Source organism: Calypte anna, chromosome 15 (genome assembly GCF_003957555.1).
Source record: "Calypte anna isolate BGI_N300 chromosome 15, bCalAnn1_v1.p, whole genome shotgun sequence".
NCBI classification, from domain to species: domain Eukaryota; kingdom Metazoa; phylum Chordata; class Aves; order Apodiformes; family Trochilidae; genus Calypte; species Calypte anna.
The window spans coordinates 9,027,914-9,049,127 of record NC_044261.1 but is presented as its reverse complement, the minus strand read 5'-3'; the positions used below and the strand labels follow the sequence as shown (position 1 = coordinate 9,049,127).

The following is a 21,214-nucleotide window of genomic DNA, read 5'->3' as shown; positions in this document are numbered from 1 at the left end:
AGGCCGCCCCGCCCCGCCTCGCTCCCCCCTCCCGCCGGTGCGAGCCGCCGGGCGCCTGCGCGGGGCGGTGTCTCCGGAGAGCTCCCTCCGCCCGGCGCCGCCGCCATTTTGGTGCTCGGCTCGGAGAGGGGAGGGAACCCATAGGAGAAAGCGGGAGCCCGGCGCTTCTGCCTCACCTGCCCCTTCCCCCCCTCACGTCTGACTCCGGCACAGCAGCACCGTTGCAGGCCATCCTCGCCACCTTCACGGGACGCCTGTCCTTGTCAGCCGCCGCTGCTCCTCGCCACCCGCCCAGCCGGGCCCTCCGCAGGCCTGAGAGAGAGGCGGGAAGGATGCCCTGCACACCCCGCCGCTGAGGGAGACTCGGGGGCCCTGACCGCCGCGTTTGGCCAGCCCCACCCCAGCCGCTCCTCTGTCCTTCGCCTCCCGAGGCGCGGAGCTTCCTTCTCCCTTGTTCCTCTATCCCTGGGCTTGCGATCTGCTGGGCTGAGCTCTAGCCACTTCCTCCTAGCCCCCAGCCCGCTCCGCCTCCCAGGCCTCCTTGCCCGGGCCTCCCCTTCTCCGGGTCTCTTCCTCCGTCTGGGCCTTGGGGCTCTTCACTTTCCTTCCCCCCTGTCCCTTCCCCTTCCCCGCCCGGAGCCATGTCCTCCGCCGCTCGTTTCGATTCGTCGGACCGCTCCAGCTGGTACGTGGGCCCGGTGTCTCGGGCGGAGGCGCAGACGCGGTTGCAAGGGCAGCGGCATGGCATGTTCCTGGTGCGGGACTCGTCTACCTGCCCGGGGGACTACGTGCTCTCGGTGTCCGAGAACTCCCGGGTTTCCCACTACATCATTAACTCCTTGCCCAATCGCCGCTTTAAGATCGGCGACCAGGAGTTTGAGCATCTGCCCGCCCTGCTGGAATTCTACAAGATCCACTACCTGGACACCACTACCCTCATCGAGCCTGCGCCCAGGTGAGTGCCACCCTCCCCCCGCCCCACCCACTGCCATCTTTAGCTCCAGGTGGTGCAAGGAGGGGAGGGGTCTCAGTCCATCCTAATAGCTCCAGGATCTTAACACTGAGTGTAGGGCTGTGCTATGCATAATTTGCGGCCCTCGTTGGAAGCCGTGTCTAATAGTGGTGCTTTTTAGTACCCTAGCTCTCAGTGCCCGTTATGGGTTGCTTTTTCAGTCAAATGATCCATATAATGCAGCCTGTCCGTATGGTGTGTGTGTAGGCATGTGTAAAGGTACCCTGTGTACTGACTATAATTGCCTTGCAAGAGGGTGTGGTCTCTTTGTGTCAATTTATTCTTCTGGTATTGTCCTTCTGTTCCTAGGATGGTCGAGAAACTGGTTCACAAGTCTTCTCAGTGACTGCAGTACAGCCTCTGAGCTTAAATTGCTGTCTGTCCCTGCATCCACACTGATTACAATAGAACAGGCCTTTGTGAGATTAGACTGCTTCATCCTGTTAAGTCAGCTCTAACACATTCTAGGACAACATTTCCCAAAATTCTACAGTGGCATTTTTACCCCCCCAAAACTGTGAAACACTTCTCACAGTTTGATTATGGCTTTGTTCATCTGTATCTGCGTACTGCATGCACTGCACTGAGAAATACTGTTCTAGAAGGATGGGAAAATGCAACTTGGCTATGAGCTCATTCTTTGTCCTGTTCCCAACATGGGATGTACCTAAAATTTGCATCAGTAAATTGCTTATCAACAACTCTAGAACATATTCCTTAATTTATAAAGCCTTTCTCAGTATTTTATGTTTCACAGCTCTTAGGCTTCCTGGGTAGAACAAAGTGAAATAAAAGCTGGAAAACTACTGACATTAAAAAAGGAAAATAAAATGGTTCAGTTTAAAATCTTACTGTGTTCTGCAGATTAGCAAGTTCTTAGAGGGAAGAATAACTGAGTTTTGTAGTCACAATTTAACTTGCCATAGCCCAGTTCTTGATCAGCAGTTTATCAGAGGTTGACAATAAAAGCTTGGCAGGTTGAAAAACTCAGGTGGTTAAAAAAGTCTTCCTGTAAAGCTGTCAGGTGATGGGTGGGATGTGACAAAGAGCACTAGCTTCAGAATTCCTGAAGTTCCTGAGAAGTCTTCTGGGCAGTGATTGTGGTATGGCTACAGAGATGGATAGGTGAAAAACAAACAAACAAACAAACTTTCACCATTGTAGGAACACTTCAGGGGAGCTGCCTGATGTTATGTGGACAGCTAGGAGGAAAAAGAAGCCTACACTGAAGCAATCTTTATGCTTATCTCAGATCTCCTTAACCTGGATACAGTTGTGCTTTTCTGGAAGTAAAAACTTGTTCTTAGTAATTTCTGGCAATTACTTGACTTGGCTTTCTTAAGATGCTTGAAAATTTAGCTAATTGCTCTTGGAATTTGTTAGGAATCTTGTGTGAAAAAAAATCGAGCCTTTTAATTCTACCTTATTTTGCAGGTTTTGATTACATGTAGGATTTGGTTGTTCTCTCAGCATACATAGACAGATGGGACCGAACCAACTGTGAACTGACAACCTTTTTTATAATGCTACAAACAGGATCAACTGGGTGGTTTTCCTTAGCATGAGTTTTGTTTTAAGCTCTTTTAGAAAGATCAGTGACAGGGTTCCAGAAAGAGACTTCCTGCTGTGAGAGGGAGCATTTCCAGGTTATTTTTATTTAAATGTTTTTTGTTACGAGACTAGATTTGGAATAGGAGTGGACAGGTGGCTTTTCAGAAGTGCTGCTGCTAATTATTGTTCTTCTGACATTTTCATTCAGGTGCTTGTGCTTTTGAAGGCTGTTGATTCTCTTAATTTCATGAAATACAGTATGAAGAGGTGGCTTTCCTGGCAGAATTAGTTTGATGTATGTAGCCATACAACACTTAGCTCTTGGGATATTTTAACCATCTCTAACAGTTCAAAGCAGACTGTTTTAAGCTCTCTGTTCTGTGTCATCCTTGCAGATGTCCCTGAGCTCTTGCTTATGCAGAGTGCCTGCTCTCTGAAGGGTTCCCCTCTCCCTATCCTGGCTTTGGCTGCAGTAGGGTGTCTTACAAGTGTCTGTTTTTCTGCTTAGGGCTTCTCACCTATCTTGCAAAAACCATAGGGATGCAACTAGAATTTTGTTTAAAAAGTAGCAAAAGAGAACTGAAGTAGGCTAATGACATGCATTCTTGCTGTCATAGCTTAGGTAATAATTACTGCCATGACCTATATGTGTTAAGATTTCTGAGGAATGATTTTAGTAATATGCATAAAGTTTATGGTGAAAATAAACTGCAGTGAAAATACAATCACTTGATGAGCAATCTTATCACTATAATGAAGTGACTATTGGGTGGGTGATGGACAAAGTAATAAACATTTATGTGAATAAATTAAAGGTAATATTATGGTTCATAAGGCAAAGGAATATTTCTAGATAGTTATCTTTCATTTCTTACTCCATTCTTACCAGTGGATGTGTTTCATCCTGTCTTTTATGAAGATGTCATTTTTAGGTTTCAAGATATTCAGATATACAATAAAGATAAGTACTCTGAAACTAATCATTTTTCTATTATAGTATAACAGCCCTTTGAGATTTGAAGTTGTAAAAATAAGATTAGGAAGCTCAATTATTTATTTCCAGAAAAGAAGGAGGGAGTGTCATCTTCTAAAAACACACAATCTGCCTGTCTCTTAAAGGAGTTTTTGGTATAAATGTGAGTAGCTGACCCCAAAATTCTAGGAGAATCCTATTACTCCTAAACCTGAAGTAATAGGATTCAGTTAGAAAGATGCTGTACTACTGATCAGGAACACAATATGGAACTTACAGCTTTTAGTTAGAAAACTAAGTTTTTATCATATCCACCTCTTGCTTTTGTTCCTTTTTTCCACTATACTCCCTCAGGTCTAGCATTTAGAGTTACTGAATTCTTCAGAAGCAGGTGCTGAATTTAAAAATGTAGAAGTGATGAACTGAAGAGGATTACTTAGCTTTCCAAGAGCCCCTCCATTCCAAGTCACCCAAATAATTTTGGCTTTATGCATCATGAGTCTCATAGCTTAAGCTATAGAATTAATTTTATTCTCCCTAAGCTCCTCACAACAATCCAGAACAGGTGGAAGATGATTCTGCATTATTTCTCCAAATTTTCTGCGTCCATGACAGATTTTTCTTGGGTTTTTGGGGACGTTAATTTGGGCATTTAAGTAATTACTTGCAAGTGTGAATGCCTCACAGTGCTGCCAAGCCAATACCTTTGTTACAAAGCTGAATAAGTAATTCTCCCCTAATTGGTGTTCCCACTGTAAACCAGGTACTTAGCTTTGTTACGGGAAGCACAAAACAATAACTGCTGCTTATACCAAATATTTTTTAAACTTAGGTATCCAAGCCCACCAATGGGATCTGGATCTGCTCCTGCTATGTCCACTGCAGAAGAAAATGTGGAATATGTTCGGACTCTCTATGACTTTCCTGGCAATGATGCTGAGGATCTTCCATTTAAAAAGGGTGAGATACTGGTAATTGTAGAGAAGCCAGAAGAACAGTGGTGGAGTGCCAGAAACAAGGATGGTCGGATTGGGATGATTCCTGTTCCTTATGTAGAAAAGCTAGTCAGATCTTCTCTTGGGAAGCATGGAAACAGGAATTCCAACAGTTATGGTATTCCAGAACCTGCCCATGCTTATGCTCAGCCTCAGACCGCAAGCCCCCTTCCCTCAGTACCCAATACACCTGGAGCAGTGATCAATCCTCTGCCATCACCACAGAACGGACCAGTCTATGCCAAAGCTATCCAAAAGAGAGTACCCTGTGCTTATGACAAGACTGCGTTGGCATTAGAGGTAAGGTTTTTCCTCTCAAATATTGTCATTTTTAATTGTTTTGTGAACAAAGAAATTAAAAATTGTTAATGGCAAAGATGCCGTTGATGACTTCTCATGGAGTCTTGCTTATCTAAGTCAAGGGATGTAGTTATATAAGCTAATTTTGAAGAAATGCCTACAAAACTTGCTTCACCTATACCACTTCTGTGAGAAAAGTAACCAAGTTACTTCTGGATCCATCTTTACACTCTCTTCTTGCCAGTGCAAATATGTTACAAGGGTAGCAGCGTGTATACATCCCACTGTGGAAGTACTAGCAAGAGGATGACTTGGCTTCTCCAAAATCTCAGGGAAGGAAAATGTTGTTTCATTACTCATTGCATCATTCCAGGTTAAGAACTGGCAGTTGAATCCTTAGAGAAAGGTAAGGATTGCTGAAAAAGTCCTGATCCTCGGCTATAGCATGAGATGCACTCATGTGTCTGGTGCAGAAGTACTCCAGTCCCTTGTACTTTGATTTTTATAAGTGGAATTTGAGAAACCTTAAGAGCTAAATTGGGGTGAGGGATGAAAGGCAATAGTGTAGTAATCTCTAAATTTGTGTTGAGCCCTGGGTAAGTTCCTGTTTTGTCAAAGCACTTTAATTGTATTAGGGATGTCTTTAGGGATGTCTTTAAGACTTTAGAGCTTTATTATAAAATATGGATTGGAAAAAATTTTTAAAGAACACTGAGACTGTTACTTTTACACTTTGATTACATTGAAGGCTGCCAACACACAGCTCAAAAACATCCTATCTGGAAAAAGTGCTCACACTTGAAATTTGAGCATGCTACAGTATTTCAAGGAGAAAGCAAGGAAATAAGCAAAGGAAGTAACAGAATTTTAGCAAGTAAAATAATAGTGATTTTAAAAATACTTTTGAACTTTTCCTTTTGCTTTTACTCAATTACTTTGCAAGTTACAGCTGCTTCCTATATATAGCTTTTGTGTGAAATTTGAGAAGTTTTATTTGTTACTTCCAGTTTCATAATAGTTGCTCATAGTATTGGGATAATATTTTTCCTGCTATACTTGTAAAACCCCTACAGGTGGTTACTCTTACAGGATTAAAAATTAAATATGCATTGCTGGATTTTCCTCGAGTCTTATGAAAGCTAGCAGCTTGTTACTTATGAACAGTGTGTGAACATTATCATAGAGCAAGGTGTAAATTCTCTGCCAGCTGCACTGCACATAAGATTCCTGCCAGAACCACTCATGCTTCTGAAAACAAAGCAAGGCAAACGATTTTGTTGTGTTACCAATGTGTCCCAGAAATGCTTCAGGGTAGCAGAACCACTTGGAAGGATGTCCTTCAAATAGATTTTTCTTTTAAACTTGCTTTTTAATGACCTAGTTAGTCCCTTCATTTCACTACTCTGGTATACCAGTAGTGCTAACTCTCTAACCAACGTGTAGATTTAAATTGCTGAAGTTTTGTCTGAGAGATTCTTCTCTTCCACTGAATTCTGATCACTTGTTGCCTCATGTCTTTGTCTTCCACCACTGTCATATTTTGCCTTTCTATGTAGTCCCATTTTCTTTGCAAGTGCTTCTCAGCCAAGCCACACTGTGGCTTCTCAAGAGGCTTCAGAAGCAGAATTCTGGGAACTGATCTACATTTTCATTAAAATCAGTGATTGCAGCTTCCTCATATCCATCTATGCATAGGGAACTTTAGCAACCACATTAGAGTAATTTTTTTTTGCCATGTGTTCTACTCAAAAAAAAGTCCAGCTACTTTTCATTATCTTCCTTTGGATTTCCCAACACCTGTGGAGGTCTGATGATGTATTTAATCCCAAACTTGTCAGGACTCTACATGTCACTAAATAATCTGGACCATTTGAAACTTTTGGTGCTCTTACAAAACAGAAGTATCTGGTGGTATGAAAAGAACAGGTTATGGTAATGTGTTGGAGAAGAAAGTTAGCCATATTCTTTCAAAATAGTGGTGTTTGATAACGACTGATAATGTGAGAGCAAAATATCTATTTGCTGGCTCTAGCTTTGTGTTGTCAGCACACAAACAGTACTTAAAAGGAAGAGAATACCATCTGGAGTAAATAAAGCTATTGCATAGTAATCTGCTTGACTTCCTTTTGAGTGAAGGGATGTCATTCTCATGTTTAGCTTGAAAAGGGGAGAAGCTCTCTGCTTGCAAGTCCAGTGTTTCTATTGCATGCTATTGTTTACATAAGCTGTCAGAAGTTTTGTTTAAGAGAAGATTCACAGTCTGTTACAGAGAAGCTTGTTTTGTAAAGAAGGTGTAATGTTCAAAAAACATTTCACATGAAAAACAACTTGTTAAACAAGTGAATATTCCACTGAAAATCTGAAACAAGATCTGTTTGCTTGGGTGATGATGGAGTATTCAGCTTCTAAACAGTATTTTTAAGTGTGACAGTTTAAGGGCAACTACAATGCTGTTCCTGTAAGGGTTCTAGAGTTAGTGCATTTTTTATAAGGCAGCTGGGACCTTGCTGGGCTGAAGATGTCTAAACGTTGACTTGGTGTCACTACATTATATATTCTACTTCTATTCACCAAAATTAAAAATAGTAATCTGTTGATAGGCTAAAAAAAAATAAATTAAGTATTGCTACTATCTCAAAGTGTTTGCCTGGTATACATGTAACTTTGGGCATCTCCCTGCACCAGTGAACAGTTAGTAAACCCTATGATAAATCAGATGTATTTCTAATATACTGTTATTCATTTAGTTAGTTACCCTGGCAGTTCAGATATGATGTTTTTAATGAAATGAGTGAATCCTACAGTTTCTCACTGCAACTAACTTTTAAGTGTGTGTAGTATTTTCCTGGATACTGCATAAGAAAACACAAAACCTCCAACCAAACCACAAAAAAAGCCCCAGCCACCCAGATCTGTTTCTCTACTTGTGTGCTTCTAGCCAAGAAGCAATTTCCTTCCTTTCTGGGGCTCTAGAGGAAGGAATATAAAAGGACAAGGATACAGCATCCTGTATTTACTGGGACTAGAACTCTTACCTGCATTACAGGGCTACGTACTGCTGCTCTTCAATCCTCCTTTTCTTTGGGAAAACTAGGTGGGTAATCCTGTGTTCTAAGATTATACAGGACAGCACTTTAGAGTTGGTGAATTTTGTAAGAGCAGAGATTCTTTGGCACTGTAGCTGTGGAACAGAGCAGTGAAGTCTGACTTAAAGTTTCTCAGCATTTAATACTCTGTAGCTGTGTAGCCAGCCGGTAGAAATGCCAGGGAAGCCTTGTTCTGAACTGACATGTATGCTAAGACCTGAGCTGTTTTACCTTAAAGAAGCTGATCTCTTGGTAGTTGGGTACTTCTTGTTTGGATCTGAAGCAGTTAATTGATTGCTAACTTTTACACAACAAAGTTCTTTGTGTCAGCATAGGCAGCTGATAAACTAAAGGATAATTCCCTTAAAAATTAGTGAGCTGTTTAAAGGTTGATTAAGGACATGAACAGCTAATTCCAAAATCACTTCTAGAGTGGAATTAAATGGTGTAATGAGCCAGGAGATGGACAGTGAGCAGCAGCCACTAGACTTATGTATGTCATGTGTTGAAAAAAATTGCTCTTAAATATATTGCAAACACTGTAGTAAGTGTCATAGACCATTCTGAAGGCAGTAGCAGTCCAACAGTTCATCTCCAGACTTAACACAATTCTTATAGAATCTGAAGATTGTTTCTTTTATAACAAGAGCCTCACAGTATATTTAAAGTTTTAATACCAATTACAGCTTTTTCTAGACCTCTGCCAGCATTATAGTAATAATTAATCTGTTAATGATATATCAGACATACTCCTGTATGTTTACTAATAGAGTTTACCAGAGACTGAAATGTTTTGGCAAAATAAATATCCATTCACCATAATTATATAACTGACTTACAGTATTTCTCTTGAGCTTGTCACAATTAGGTTACAGACAACTTTTTTCCTCTTCAAAGGGAAGTTTAGACAAGTAGGCCAAAATGTGCTAGTAGTAGAACTTTCTTAATTAGGAAATTAGGCTATTTCTTTCACTAGACTGCAAGCATTGTGCTTAAACCAAGGAATCTTAATATTGCTGGGTTAAACATAACATTAAAATGGATCTAACCCACAAGGTCTACATTTTGAGCAAAAATATTGAGCCTGTACTTGTGTAGCATGAAGTGTTGATCAGGAAGTTTTAGTTCTGTTAACTACTGAATTGAAGATGACACTGGCAGCAGGATCCCTCTGTGCTGATATGCACCAACATTTCAGTGTGCTACCTTTAAAAATACAACTGACAACAACTTCAGAGATTTGTGTGCAATCCTCATCTTTGTCACTGCCATTTCCAGCCAAGAGTTACTGATGGTTCTCATCATGATAGTACTCAGTGCCTCATGATTTTATATATATTCATTCTTGGAATTGTCTGCAGAGTTTCTTTTCAGATGAAACTGAAAGCTACTAAGACAAGATCCTGTGCTAGAGTGGGAATTAGCATGGCTCAAGAATGATGGTCTGTGGTAGTTCTGAGCTCTCCAAGTTAAAGGCACAAGTAAAGGCACATCATGAGAGCTGGCTACCATCCTTTAGTGAAAAGCAGCATTTATCTCTGGTGCTGCAGCCCCAGCTCTGGCAGTTACCCTAGCTGTATTTAAAGTGCAAACTTCTACTGTTTTACTCTGTTCTTAGATGAGGCTTCATTATTTGTATCTAGGACTTCAGCATTTCTCTGCTGCCCTTTGACCTGTTTTAATGTCTCAAGAATGAGAAGGTCTTTTCTCTGAACTACACAATTCTCTCCTTTGGGCATCAACTATTATTCTTCTGGCATACAACGTCAAAAGTGAAGGGTTAATTGAGCTGTGCTTTCAGCCTGTTGGTTTCTTGAATCTTCCAATCCATGAAGCACCAGCTATTTCAGTGTCACTTTGTCCTGTTTGCAGTGCAACTGAGCTGTGCCTCTTTTGTGTAGGTCATCTTTATACCTTTTAGGGACAATTGGATATCAAGTAATTTCTCAGATTCTTGTTTATTCTCCTTCAGAAGAGGCAGCTGATATGTACAATTGTTTAGGTTTTGGTGTTACCAAAGAAGGTGAGTTGTGACACTAACTACTGAGATTCAACATTACAAAAATTCCAGAGAGCAATGTGATTTCTCTAGCTATTGACCCAGTGGGCTAAAACTGTCATGTAGGGGTTTAATGCAAATTTTATCTCCTTAAACTCATATTACTCTATCAGCCATAGAACTATTAACATACAATTGCTGGAGTATCTGCAAAACATGTTGAATTGGTTGAGTGTGTGACCAAAATGGCATGCCAGAAACCTTTTGCAGTGTATGAATCAGCTTTAAATGGAAGACAGGTGTGGAAGAATCTGGAGTGAATGAAGCAACCTGTCTGACTGGCATGTTCCACAGCTTGTGTTGCCCCAGGGCTTCAAATTCATGCTCTAACAGGGACATAACGAAAGGATGCAATCTAAAATAGCATCTTGGATACATTTTGATTTTTATCATTTGGGTGGAACCAAATAGCTGCATTTCTGCAGTATTACTCATTGCAGCAGTTGATACTTCCATCCAGTGACACCAACATAATTTAAAAGTGAATTAACTTATCTGAGAGGTGCTGAGACTAAGGAAGCATTATTCTGATTTATAGATAAGGGCCATGAGTTGTCCAGAGTCATACAGGAAGTTTGTGGCAGAGATGAGAATAGAACCAGGTCTCCTGACTCAGTCCTGTGCCTAATCATAAGACAATCCTTCTGACTGGCTTAAAATGTTCCCTGAAAAAAATAGTGGATTAAACAGTTTTAGTGGGAGATCACACCTCACCTGACTATTATAGATGCTTTAAAAAGCCCTTACCAAATAGTGCTCTTACTACTGTGGGAAGAAATACATAGACTGCTTGACCAGGTTCTTCTAGACATTGTCAAAACAGAGGTTTTAATGTAAGATGAATTATTCTATCATGACATCAAGGTTCCTTCTCCAAAAACCTTGTTCAAACATGCTGATTCATTTAATCTTCCCAAGGGAACTACATTTTTAAAGAAGAATATAGCACATGAGGATATTCAGAAGCTTTCATTATGAACTCATATTATGAGATTTAAAAAAAAAAATTATTATAAATCAATTTACTACTGCAGTGGGAGAATTGGAATATTTTTGGTAGCTTTGGCACTTAGCACTCCTTAATGGCAGATACTGGTTTGTAGCAATTTTGCCCACCCAGCCCTCTAAAGAACATTTCACATTATTAATCCACGTGGCAATTTATTGAAGTGTAATAGACTCATTGTAATTTTTTTTTTCACTCACCTGAAGCAAGAGTTCCAAAACCTATTTCTGTTTTAGAAATAATTCAAAATGACAGATACCTTTTTCTAGAGCTTCAGAATTAATAGTGGCTTGACCTCTGCAGCATGTAAGCAAAAATAAATTGTCAGACTCTCAGAAAATGCAAGTCCATGTTTTTGATCCAGAGTGCTAAAGAGTTCTATTTGTCTTCTATGAAAAAAAGTTAAAGCATTTGAGAGTGGACTGGTTTTATGCTGCAGTGCAAATGCAGTTTCTTAGGTTTTAATGACAGCAACATTGGCAGAGTCTTCTTGACTTTGGGCCTAAAACTTGGAACATAGACCCATCGTCGAGGGTTATTTAAATCTAGCAATATAACACTGAATATTTATAGATGTTATCAGCCTATTGCTAAAGAGGCTTTTGTTAAGTTCCTGTTTAGGTCATCTTGTTACTATTTAAAGCATTCTTTAGCCCTTCTAGTCAGTGAAAAGTCTGACAAATTGTGCTTTTTAGCAAAGGCACAATTAATGCATGCTGCCAGTAGTAGGGAAGAGATGAAAACCAGTCAAATTAATGACATTAATGCTCTAAGTATGTGCTAACTTTTGGGCAGTTTATAAACTACTTAACAGTATGTATGCTATATAATGGAGTCTATTATAGATCTTAAATCTTGCTTCATAGTTCTTGCTTGAGTGATCTTAAAAAAAAAAATCTACTGAAGGAATAGCAACTGGTTTAACCAGGCTTCAGATCATCTAGTGACAGGCACACTATGTTTTAAACTCAGGGCTTCTTTCTTCAACAGAAAATACCTGGCTCTTACCTGAACAGCTTCAATCTAAGGCCCTTAGCCAAGGTCCTTAAACTATCTCCATCAGCTCTAAATTTTAATACAATTTAGATAACATAGACAAGTTGTTATACATACTTTACCAGGACTAAAATCTAGTTTTTCTTTAGGATCAAAGCTAGTTGCCTTCGGGTTTCACAAGAGTGGCTTGATAAGCTGAGACTCCGCTACAAAATGCCTGGATCTAGGTTGGGAAAGAAACTTATGGGCTGTTGGCCACGGGTCACTGGCAGGTTCTTTTTGTGAGATCAGTCATTAGCTGCTAATGTCACTTTTCTGCTGTTTACTGTAGTTACCACACAGAGTAAATTAAGTAAACAGGAAGGGAGGTGTAAAGCTAGAGAGCTGCTGCAACAGACCACAGGTTCAGCTATCCTGAAGCATTTAAGGGAGAAGTAACTATTTAATCTTAAACACTGTTTATCAAATAGGATATTTTACTTTGTAAATTACCCGAATCCAAGTTAACTGCAGGCACTGAACAATGTGTGTGTGACTTCTCATCTGGGCTGATTCTTGCTGGATCATAGTTTAGCCTCTCATCTTTTGCCATATACAGTTAAGAGATTAGAGTTAAGGTAGGAAAGGCTGGACGTGTCATTGTTCCTGTTTAAAATTCTTTGGCAAGAAGAAGTGAAAAAAGAATAAAAGCTGTGATCTGTACATCTAATACTTTAAAAAGTTTTGAGATTGCATTTATCTATTTCAGAAGTATACCATTATTTTAGAAACTACAGAATCTTCTTAAACTGTGAACTTGAAGTAATGGTTTCTTTGCCATAGGAGTTTGTTTGAAAAACAAAATTTCCTTTGAAACAAGGAAGGTGATGCTAAAACAGGAGTGTGCCATTTTCAAGGAAGGTTGCATCTCATTGCTGGTGGTAGCTTTAGTGATGTTATTTTATATCTAAGCTAAATATATTGCTGCATGAAGTTAAAAGCTTTCCTATAAAAAGTTTACTAATTTGTCTGAATACGTGAATACACATTTAGTTAAGACCCTAAAAAAGAGTGCAGACTATAATCTTACATTTAACAGCAAAATGCTGATGTTTCATTTATGCTAAAGTTAGTTTTCTTTTCAGCTGAACCTCATGTCAAGGAGAGGGTGGGTTTTTTTTCTCCCTATGATGGGGCTGTATTTATTGTTCCTCTTAATTTGATTTGTATTTGTATCAGATGTGAGATTCCCATCTGTGATAACTTTTTTTTCCTTAATCACGCAGGTTGGAGACATTGTGAAGGTTACAAGGATGAACATAAACGGTCAGTGGGAAGGAGAAGTCAATGGTCGGAAAGGTCTCTTCCCGTTCACACACGTCAAAATATTTGACCCTCAAAACCCAGATGAGAACGAATGATTCCCTCTGCCCAATTTACACTGCTGCTTCATTTTCCTGGCTCTCATTAGCATTGTTTGAGGTGGGGTGATGACTTAATGGCACATTGCTAGCATTGCCCATTTTCCAGCTTGCTGCAGTTTGACGGTTCTTTTAATATACATTTGGAACACATGTGAATGAAGTCACTGCCTGACATTCATACCATAGTTGCATCATCCAAAATTTAGTTTCACTTTTAAAACTCTACTGGGCCTTAAGCTGGAGAAGACTGAACAAGTATATAGCAGAGAAGCATGAGAAGAAAACCTTTCCAGTTGAGACTTCCACAGACTTTTTCTGGCTTGCTCAGTAGGAAAAGCCCAATCTTAGATCAAACATGCAACTTGTGCGTTACTGTCCAACAAAAAGCAACAACAAAAATGCAATTTTAGGACTGAAGACGACTTAGTTTTAAGCAAACCTGTCCTAAGGTAGTACATTTAAAATGATGGTCTCTTAGAGGACAATAATTGAAGCTTATGTATGCTAAGCAGTTGTATTAGAAGCTGCTCTTTTCTGTTAACTCTTAAGCTTGTTGTTGACCTTCCTGAAACAGTGTGTGTTGAATGCAAATAACCATTGACTGAGCTGTATTGAAGCTGAGGTGTTTATTTATAAGGAAACTTAGGAGGGGTTGATACTTGTAACCTGTTTTTGACATTCTTAATGCATTTCTATTGATTTTTGCGAGCACTAACTGTAGAAAGTGAGTTTTAAAGGAAAACACTTTGGCCTGGTCTACATACAGCTCTCCTGCAGTTTTGGAAGTGTAGCTTTACTAGTGCAGAAATTCTTGTCACCAAGCTGTCACTTGGGAGACACACTGACCACATTGCTGTGGTGTGGAGAGGCAAGAGAGGAGTGAGACAGAAGAACTCGGTAAATACTGATAAAATCCTCTTATTTAAACCTTTTACACACATTTCTCTGCAGACCCCCCCTTATCTCTCCAAAGTTTCCCAGCTATGCCAGCCCCAGCTTGTTAGAAGCTCCTTTTCAAACACAGTACCTTTTCTCAAGGGTGTCTCCATGTTGCTGTGTTTCTTTTTCCAGAGCTGCTTTCATCTTCTTTTCCCCCCTTCCTCTTTTTCCTTGCTTGCATCCCAAGCCCTCTGCATGCTGCCATCTTTTTTTAACCCTTCCAAATGAGTTGGCTCTGGTTTATATATGCCCCAGATCCCTCCCCTTCCCAGCATCCTCTATAAAATGGTTAATTGGAGTCAGCTGCCTGGGTTCCCCCATGTGATAAATTACTGCTCAGGCTGGAGGAGGCCACAGAGGTGTCTGTTATCAGGAGAGCTTCTTTCCCTTTTTCTGTACATAAGCTAGACTGCTGTAGTTGTACTTACAGGAAGGAGCTGTATGGCTGCAGCTAAGTACAATTCATGCCATGCAGGTTAAGTTCTTAGCCTGTGTACAGGATATAAAAGCCTGGGTACAGTGCTGTCCCATGCTGCTGCCTTTAAATGTGTTTTGTAAGTGAACTGGAATGCTTTTTTACAAATAATGGAACACTGAATTAATGGATTACGTGGCTGCAGAGACTACAACTACCAAACCTCCCCTTTCAAACAGCCTGGGTAAAGAAAAATGTCTGTTATGGAAGCTGACAGGAAAACAGCAGCCCCCATTTTTCAACTTTGAAGGCTGTCAGTTGTAGCAAAATGAGAAAATTGAGACATCTGCAGAATCTCACCAGTTCTTATAAATGTCAAATCATGTAAAAGTTGTTGTCTTAAGTTCCAGCATGTTTTCTTGTTCATTTGTGTTACTTAATCCTAATAAAAACGCATTTTCTTAGCTCATGTGAAAGTGCCAGGAGATCCTGAGTTGGAAGGCACTGGAGAAATGCAAAAATTACATTTGCAACAAGACATTCTCAATGCTGGGGTTTTTAAAGAAGTCTCTCTGTTCATCTATTAGCTATTTTCTGTAGTATTGATCAAGTGGCTGACAGTATAGATGTTCTTGTAGAGCATTTTACTACCAAATTAACTGTGAAGTAGAGTAGCATTGACTGAAGTGTTTGGTGCTGTGAGAGTAATTCTTGACAATAGGCATTGACATTTTTGTCTTGCAAACAAAAGCTATGCAGCTCTCCTAACTGAAGAAGGTCATGCTTTATCTGTGCCCCAACTGTACTCGTAAGTTTACCACAGAGATTGTACTACTGAAAGTCATCTTTTGAATATAAAAACTGCACTAAACTCAGTCTGCTGTAGAGAATCTTGTTTCAGACCTGACCTACTTACAGGCACCTCTTCAGAAGACTGATTGTAGAATTCTTCCTTTGCATGGTAAATAAATACTGTGAGATTTGAGACCCAGAACACAGCTTTTAACCTGTTCTGTTTTGTTTTGTTTTTTACTGAAATAAACGTCTTGACTCATCCCCTCATTGAATAAGGTATACACTTGGAACACAGGCATTGTCTTAGGTTTAATTATGTTCTGGTACTGCAGAAAAGCAAAATGTTTTACCTTCAAAACTATGCAAAATTTGTGTGTAGTGGCATCTGATGCAAAGACAAGAATTTTTCAATTTCTGTGAACCTGGTTTTAGGCCACAGATGAGCAGAGTTTCTCTGAGTAGCAGTGGTGTGGTTCAGGTATGTTCAGTGTTGTTTAAATGTAGCATATGCTGACCAGCCCAAGCTGATTGTAACCTTGCTTCAAAGCGTGTCTTTGCTATTTTACAAGGAGACAACTATTTTCTTATAAAGACTGCATCTGATCAGTTGGTGTTTCTCTTTGAAGGACTCTGGATTTGCAGTCACTTGTTGCTTGCTTACATGTGTGCTGTCTGTTGCTTTATGAAGCCTCTTAAATCCAAGTGATAACCTCCCCGTGTTGCTTGAAGCCTGCAAGTGATGGCTTCAACCTATGCACCATTAAAGTTGTTCTTGCTTTTGAGCTAGGAGCTGGTTTAATTACCTGGTGCCACCAGAGTTACCCATCACGAAAGGCTCTGTGACTCCCTCCTGCTGTGTACACGTGTTTATAGACATTGAAGCCTCTGACCAGTCTGAAAGTTGAAATGAAAACTGTTTTAATCAGTGTCCATCACTGGATAAGCGCTAATTTAATTCATGATTGTTTACAAATTGGGAAAGAATAAACAAAAGGGAAAATCCTGTTTGGGTTGAGGCTCTGAAGAGCCTGAGTGTTATTTTTGTAAAGGGAAAAGAGCATTCTTTGTGCCATTTCATGTGCCTGTAAAGTAATTTTTTATATTGTATTAACATCCTGGGAACGAATGGGCTGCCTTTGTTTTCTAGTCTAGTCAAGTTTTCAAGCATTTTCCTCAAAACCTGCATTTGAAAGTGAGACCTGCCTAAAAGACTGCCTTTTGGGACCAGTGGAAGCATTCTTGTATAGTTGTCATTTTCTGTTTACTTGTGTTAAATGAAAGTGTGTTTTGGGACAAGGATACAATTACTGCAGTGGGAAAGGTGGCCTTGTATTTGAGACAGTCATCACTGTGTAAACTTAAAAACACAATATGTAATTTAAAGACCATGATCTTCAGGCAATAATATTAAGTGTAAGCTTTTAAAGTTTTATTTTGGGGGATCATAGCTTGTTTTATTTTTTGTGCTATGAGATTAACAGTATTAAATGAATTATATTCTTAGAATATATGGAGTGTCTTTTATTAAGATTAGTGCCTTTTTAATTTCTTACTCCACGTATTTCATAGAACTGGTCCCAGCATCAAGCCACTGTTTTTTTTCCCCAGTGCCCTGTTTGTACAGTCTAAATAAAACTTGACTTACAGTATTATTTGTCGTCTTTAGTCTTAAAACCTTGATAAGATGAGCAGAGCATTTAAGTCCTGACTGTCATTATGCTGCTCTGTTTTGTGGGTGACTGAGGCTGCCAACCCAAGTTTTCCAGAATCAAAGGAAGAATTAAGCAGGAGAAAATGCTGTTGCCAGGCTGAACTGTACTCTCTTATTTCATCCTTGTGCCTCTTCTCAGACCTCACTGCAGTGCTCTGGGGGTTCACCTGAAAAAGATTCATCTCTGGTTATACAGATTATTGCTGTCTCCTCCACCCCCACACCCCACACTCTGGTGCTCTGCCTGTCACTGTATTTAATGCTGCTCTTTTGCTGAGGCTTTCAAAGGTCTCTGTAGAAACCATGGACAGAAACCTTTTACTGTGATGCCCTTGACTCTGCTTGTAAGACTGGCTGGTTTATGCGTATGGTTTGAATTTACCTGGTTATTGGTTGAGTAAATAAGGTGTAACCTGCACGTGTACTGGGAAGTGGAAGGACTGGAGTTCTCACCACTGTGGGAAGGTGTCAGTACAATCCATTTATAATACCTGCTTCTGCAAGTCACAATGAGGAGGTCGTCTTCTGCCTTTTAACAGCCAATCCAGATCAAAAATAGCACTAAATAGAACCTTTTTTTTTTTTTTTTTAAAGATTTGGTATCATTCAGTTAAATTATTAACAGTGTGTTGAAACTTGAGATGATCTTACGAAGGAGGAAAACTTCAGAAGACCGTCAGATACAACTGCTGCACAGGAGAAGTCTGAAAGCTTGTGTTGTTTCCCCCTGGACTCTCTAGGTATGTTCACAATCAAGTGTTTGTCATCTCTGGACTACAGATTTCCCTGTGATGTTAATAAACATTCATAGCCAACTCTGCATAGTGTCTTACCATAACTACTCACACCTGGCAAGTTATATTTCAGAGAAAACATCAGTATTTCAGACACTCCAGCAAGAACAGGTAATGTGTGTGCAGTAGGCCTGATAACCCATTAGGTTATTACCCATTATGTGCAAGATAACTGGGACAAGCTGGGCTTACCAGTTTGTCATCCTCATTTAATTTAAAGTTTTTATTGCTAAACAAATGCAACAACAAACACCCCCTTTAGATTCAGCCAGAGGTGTGCCTGCTTGAGCTTACAGCAGTAGGAAATACACCTAAATACACTCAAATAAAATGCTGCCACAGCAAAAGAAAGTTTCCTTGTAATTTTTTACATGATTTTAAAATCACATGGATGAATGCTTTTAGGAAAGGTCCTCAGGTTTGCATTCACCAGCAAGGATGGCTCACCTTGGAGTGGCTGCAGCAGTTTCTGTCCCTTAGTGTCCCCTCTGCCTTTTTTTAGAGGGCAGATCAGCTGCTCTCGTGGCAGCTGTTGAACCACAAGTCACCGCTCAGCAGGGTAAGGTAAAGCAGTTCCAATTTCAGGTTACCTAAATACCCCGAGCTGCAAACTGTGACAGTCACTGAGGAAACAGCTGAGCCCTCCTGCAGGACTGCGAGTCCGAGAGGGACAGGCAGGCAGCAGGGAAAGAAACCACCACAGCTGCACCAAAGTGAGCCTCCTGCTCTGAAATCTGAGCCCTAGGAGTTTGTCTACAGCCAAGCTTGCACCAATTGTTGTAACTCTTAACACAGACTGTTGTGTGCCCACCCTGAGTCAGGTTATCCGTGTGCTGTGCCAGCTCAACCACCCTTCCACAGGAGCAGCCTGGGAACCCAGTGCACACACTTGTGACTTGGACCCATCTCCACTTCCAGGGGCTCCTAGTCCAGACTGGCACCACCCTCAGGAGCTCACAGCTGAACCCTGCAGACCCTCCTGTGGTACCCAGAGCCTCACCTGTGGGTGATGCCATCTCCTGCTTGAGGCAGACGGGGAAAGAGAAATGACAGGGAATTAAGGCAGCACTCTCCTCAGATAACCTTCCCAGCACCTGCTTGCTTCATTCCAAGCATTTTGTAACCAGAACCCTCCCTGCACGAGTTATTAGTTTAACTCGCCGCTGGCACACCAGACAATTGGGATCAGAGCTAAATCTGGGGTCTCCACAGGGAACCGCCTCCTGCTTTGTACGTCCTGGATGGTCCAACAAGGGCAGCTGAAAGTCAGCCCTGAAAAGCCCTCCACTTGTAGTCTTGCACTTGGTCCAGAAATTAAGCATTAAAGCACAAGAGAACACATGGGTACTGGGGACTGTTAAGGCCCCTCATTGTACTGCTTCCCAGTCTGCCCAACCCAATAATCCTCTCCAGACCCTGGGGCAAGAAAAGCTCCTGCTCACATGTAAGAGGTCGGACGGGCCCGAGGGCAGCATTGGATGTGCTGCTCTGCCTCGCCTCCCCTCCCCTCCCCTCCCCCTGCTGCCCTGTCACTGGGACTCAGAGGAGAGGAGGCTGTTTTGCAAAGACAGAAGGGACTGACATAAGTGAACAACAGGAGCTGGTTTGAAAATCTTGGCACTCAACTCCTGCTAAGCCCACCACTGCTCTGCAGCCAAGTGGGGCAACAAGACCCCCAGGGGATGCTCCTGACACAGGAAGTGACAAACCCAGCCAGGTCTTTCAGCTCATTGTCACTGTCCTTGTCATTCAAAACATTAAAATCAAACATTTAATTACTGTGAAGTAATGGCCCCGTGTATTTCTAGGCTCTAATCCTATGGCTTTTTAATACTAATTTGATCTCGATTACAAGGTAGTTCAAGAGACTCTCAATGGGACTTCTACATGCTGAATCCATTTCTGTAATCATGCACTGTCTCTTTTTGCCCTCATCTTGTGACCAGTGACATCATTAAGCCACTGACCTTGAAGAGAAGCAGCTTTTCTCTTTCTAGGTATCACAGCTGGTGATCTGGCTCCAAATCTGCTGCAATGATGGATACACACAGCACTGGACTGGCTTCCTGCTGAGCATCCAGCCTAATGCACTGCCTGGCACAAAGGAAAGGTAATTCATCAGACTTGGTCTTCTTAATGTAAGGAAGAACCATATCCCTCAAAGATTAATACCTCCTGCTGCCCCAAACTACCTGGAATAGCTGTGGCTACTCAGCATTTTGGAGAACTAGATCTAAAATTAACAAAGATAATTTCTCTGCAAAAAATAGCACCGTGGCCTGGACATGGCACACACTGGGGGGAGTCTGAAACAGAAAGGCTAAAATTGGCTCTGGTCTGGAATTCTGCTGAATGGGCCGACACAGATTTGACCAACACAGAGAGGATATTGGCACCAGTGAAAACCTCTGGCTGAAATCATCCCTGGTAGCAGGATGTACCTCAGGAGTAACACTAAGGTCACTCCCAGCATTCAGCAGCAAGTCCTGCCTGTATGGGGCTGAGTGACACCCTCACTGTCACCAGTGACCATCTGGTTGAGGTAGCTGTAGGTGGTAGGATGGGAACAACTCTCCAACCAGTGGGATGAGGTGCAAGTTTCTAGCAAGGGCTTGTGCAGTGCCAACAGTGGTAGCCCACAGACCTCCAGGGCTGTGTCTGTGCTACCAGTGCTAGCTTAAATCAAAGAGACAAAAATTAAGACACATTGGAGAGTATCCTGGGGACAGAAAGCATATGCAGTCTGTGACGGGGCAGATGTAGGACTCTCATCCATCCAGAGTGCAGGGCTCATGCCTCCCTTGCTGCAGTGCCCTGATTTCAGCTGCACGTTGAAGTCCTGCAGCCCAGGGGCAGCTCAGTGTCTATTGACACTCCTATGGAAAATGGGGGGGAGTGGAAGGAGGAGATGACGTACCTGGAGAAGGACAGGCTGATTTAACAGCCCTCCCTGCTGCCAAATGCTCTGCAGGCTCTGTAGTCATCACCCAAAATAGAACCATAGTCTGTGCCTCCCCCAGGAGACAGTCTCTGCTGCAAACATGTCAGGGCATTGCTGGGACAGCCATTTCCAGCACAAGGAGACACCTCAAGAGCTGCACCCCACAGTACCTGGTTCCCCTCCCTTCCCCCCATCCAACCTGCCTGTTGATGCCTGCTGCAGCATGAGAACCTGACAC

The 21,214-nt window shown here is 41.4% G+C and overlaps 1 protein-coding gene across 1 annotated transcript; it reads left to right on the top strand.

The window, feature by feature from the left end:
- The first annotated feature begins 26 nt into the window (after positions 1 to 26).
- On the top strand, positions 27 to 18,056 carry CRKL (CRK like proto-oncogene, adaptor protein). Its single transcript, XM_008502772.2, has 3 exons — positions 27 to 955; positions 4,369 to 4,831; positions 13,244 to 18,056. Exons 1-3 carry the CDS (start codon positions 642 to 644, stop codon positions 13,376 to 13,378), a joined length of 912 nt encoding a protein of 303 aa, XP_008500994.1. The 5' UTR covers positions 27 to 641; the 3' UTR covers positions 13,379 to 18,056.
- The last annotated feature ends 3,158 nt before the right edge of the window (positions 18,057 to 21,214 follow it).

Coding starts and splice junctions, on each gene's coding strand:
- CRKL (XM_008502772.2), top strand. CDS start 642: ATGTCCTCCGCCGCTCGTTTCGATTCGTCGGACCGCTCCAGCTGGTAC. Junction 956..4,368: donor CTCATCGAGCCTGCGCCCAG/GTGAGTGCCACC, acceptor TTTTAAACTTAG/GTATCCAAGCCCACCAATGG. Junction 4,832..13,243: donor AGACTGCGTTGGCATTAGAG/GTAAGGTTTTTC, acceptor TTAATCACGCAG/GTTGGAGACATTGTGAAGGT.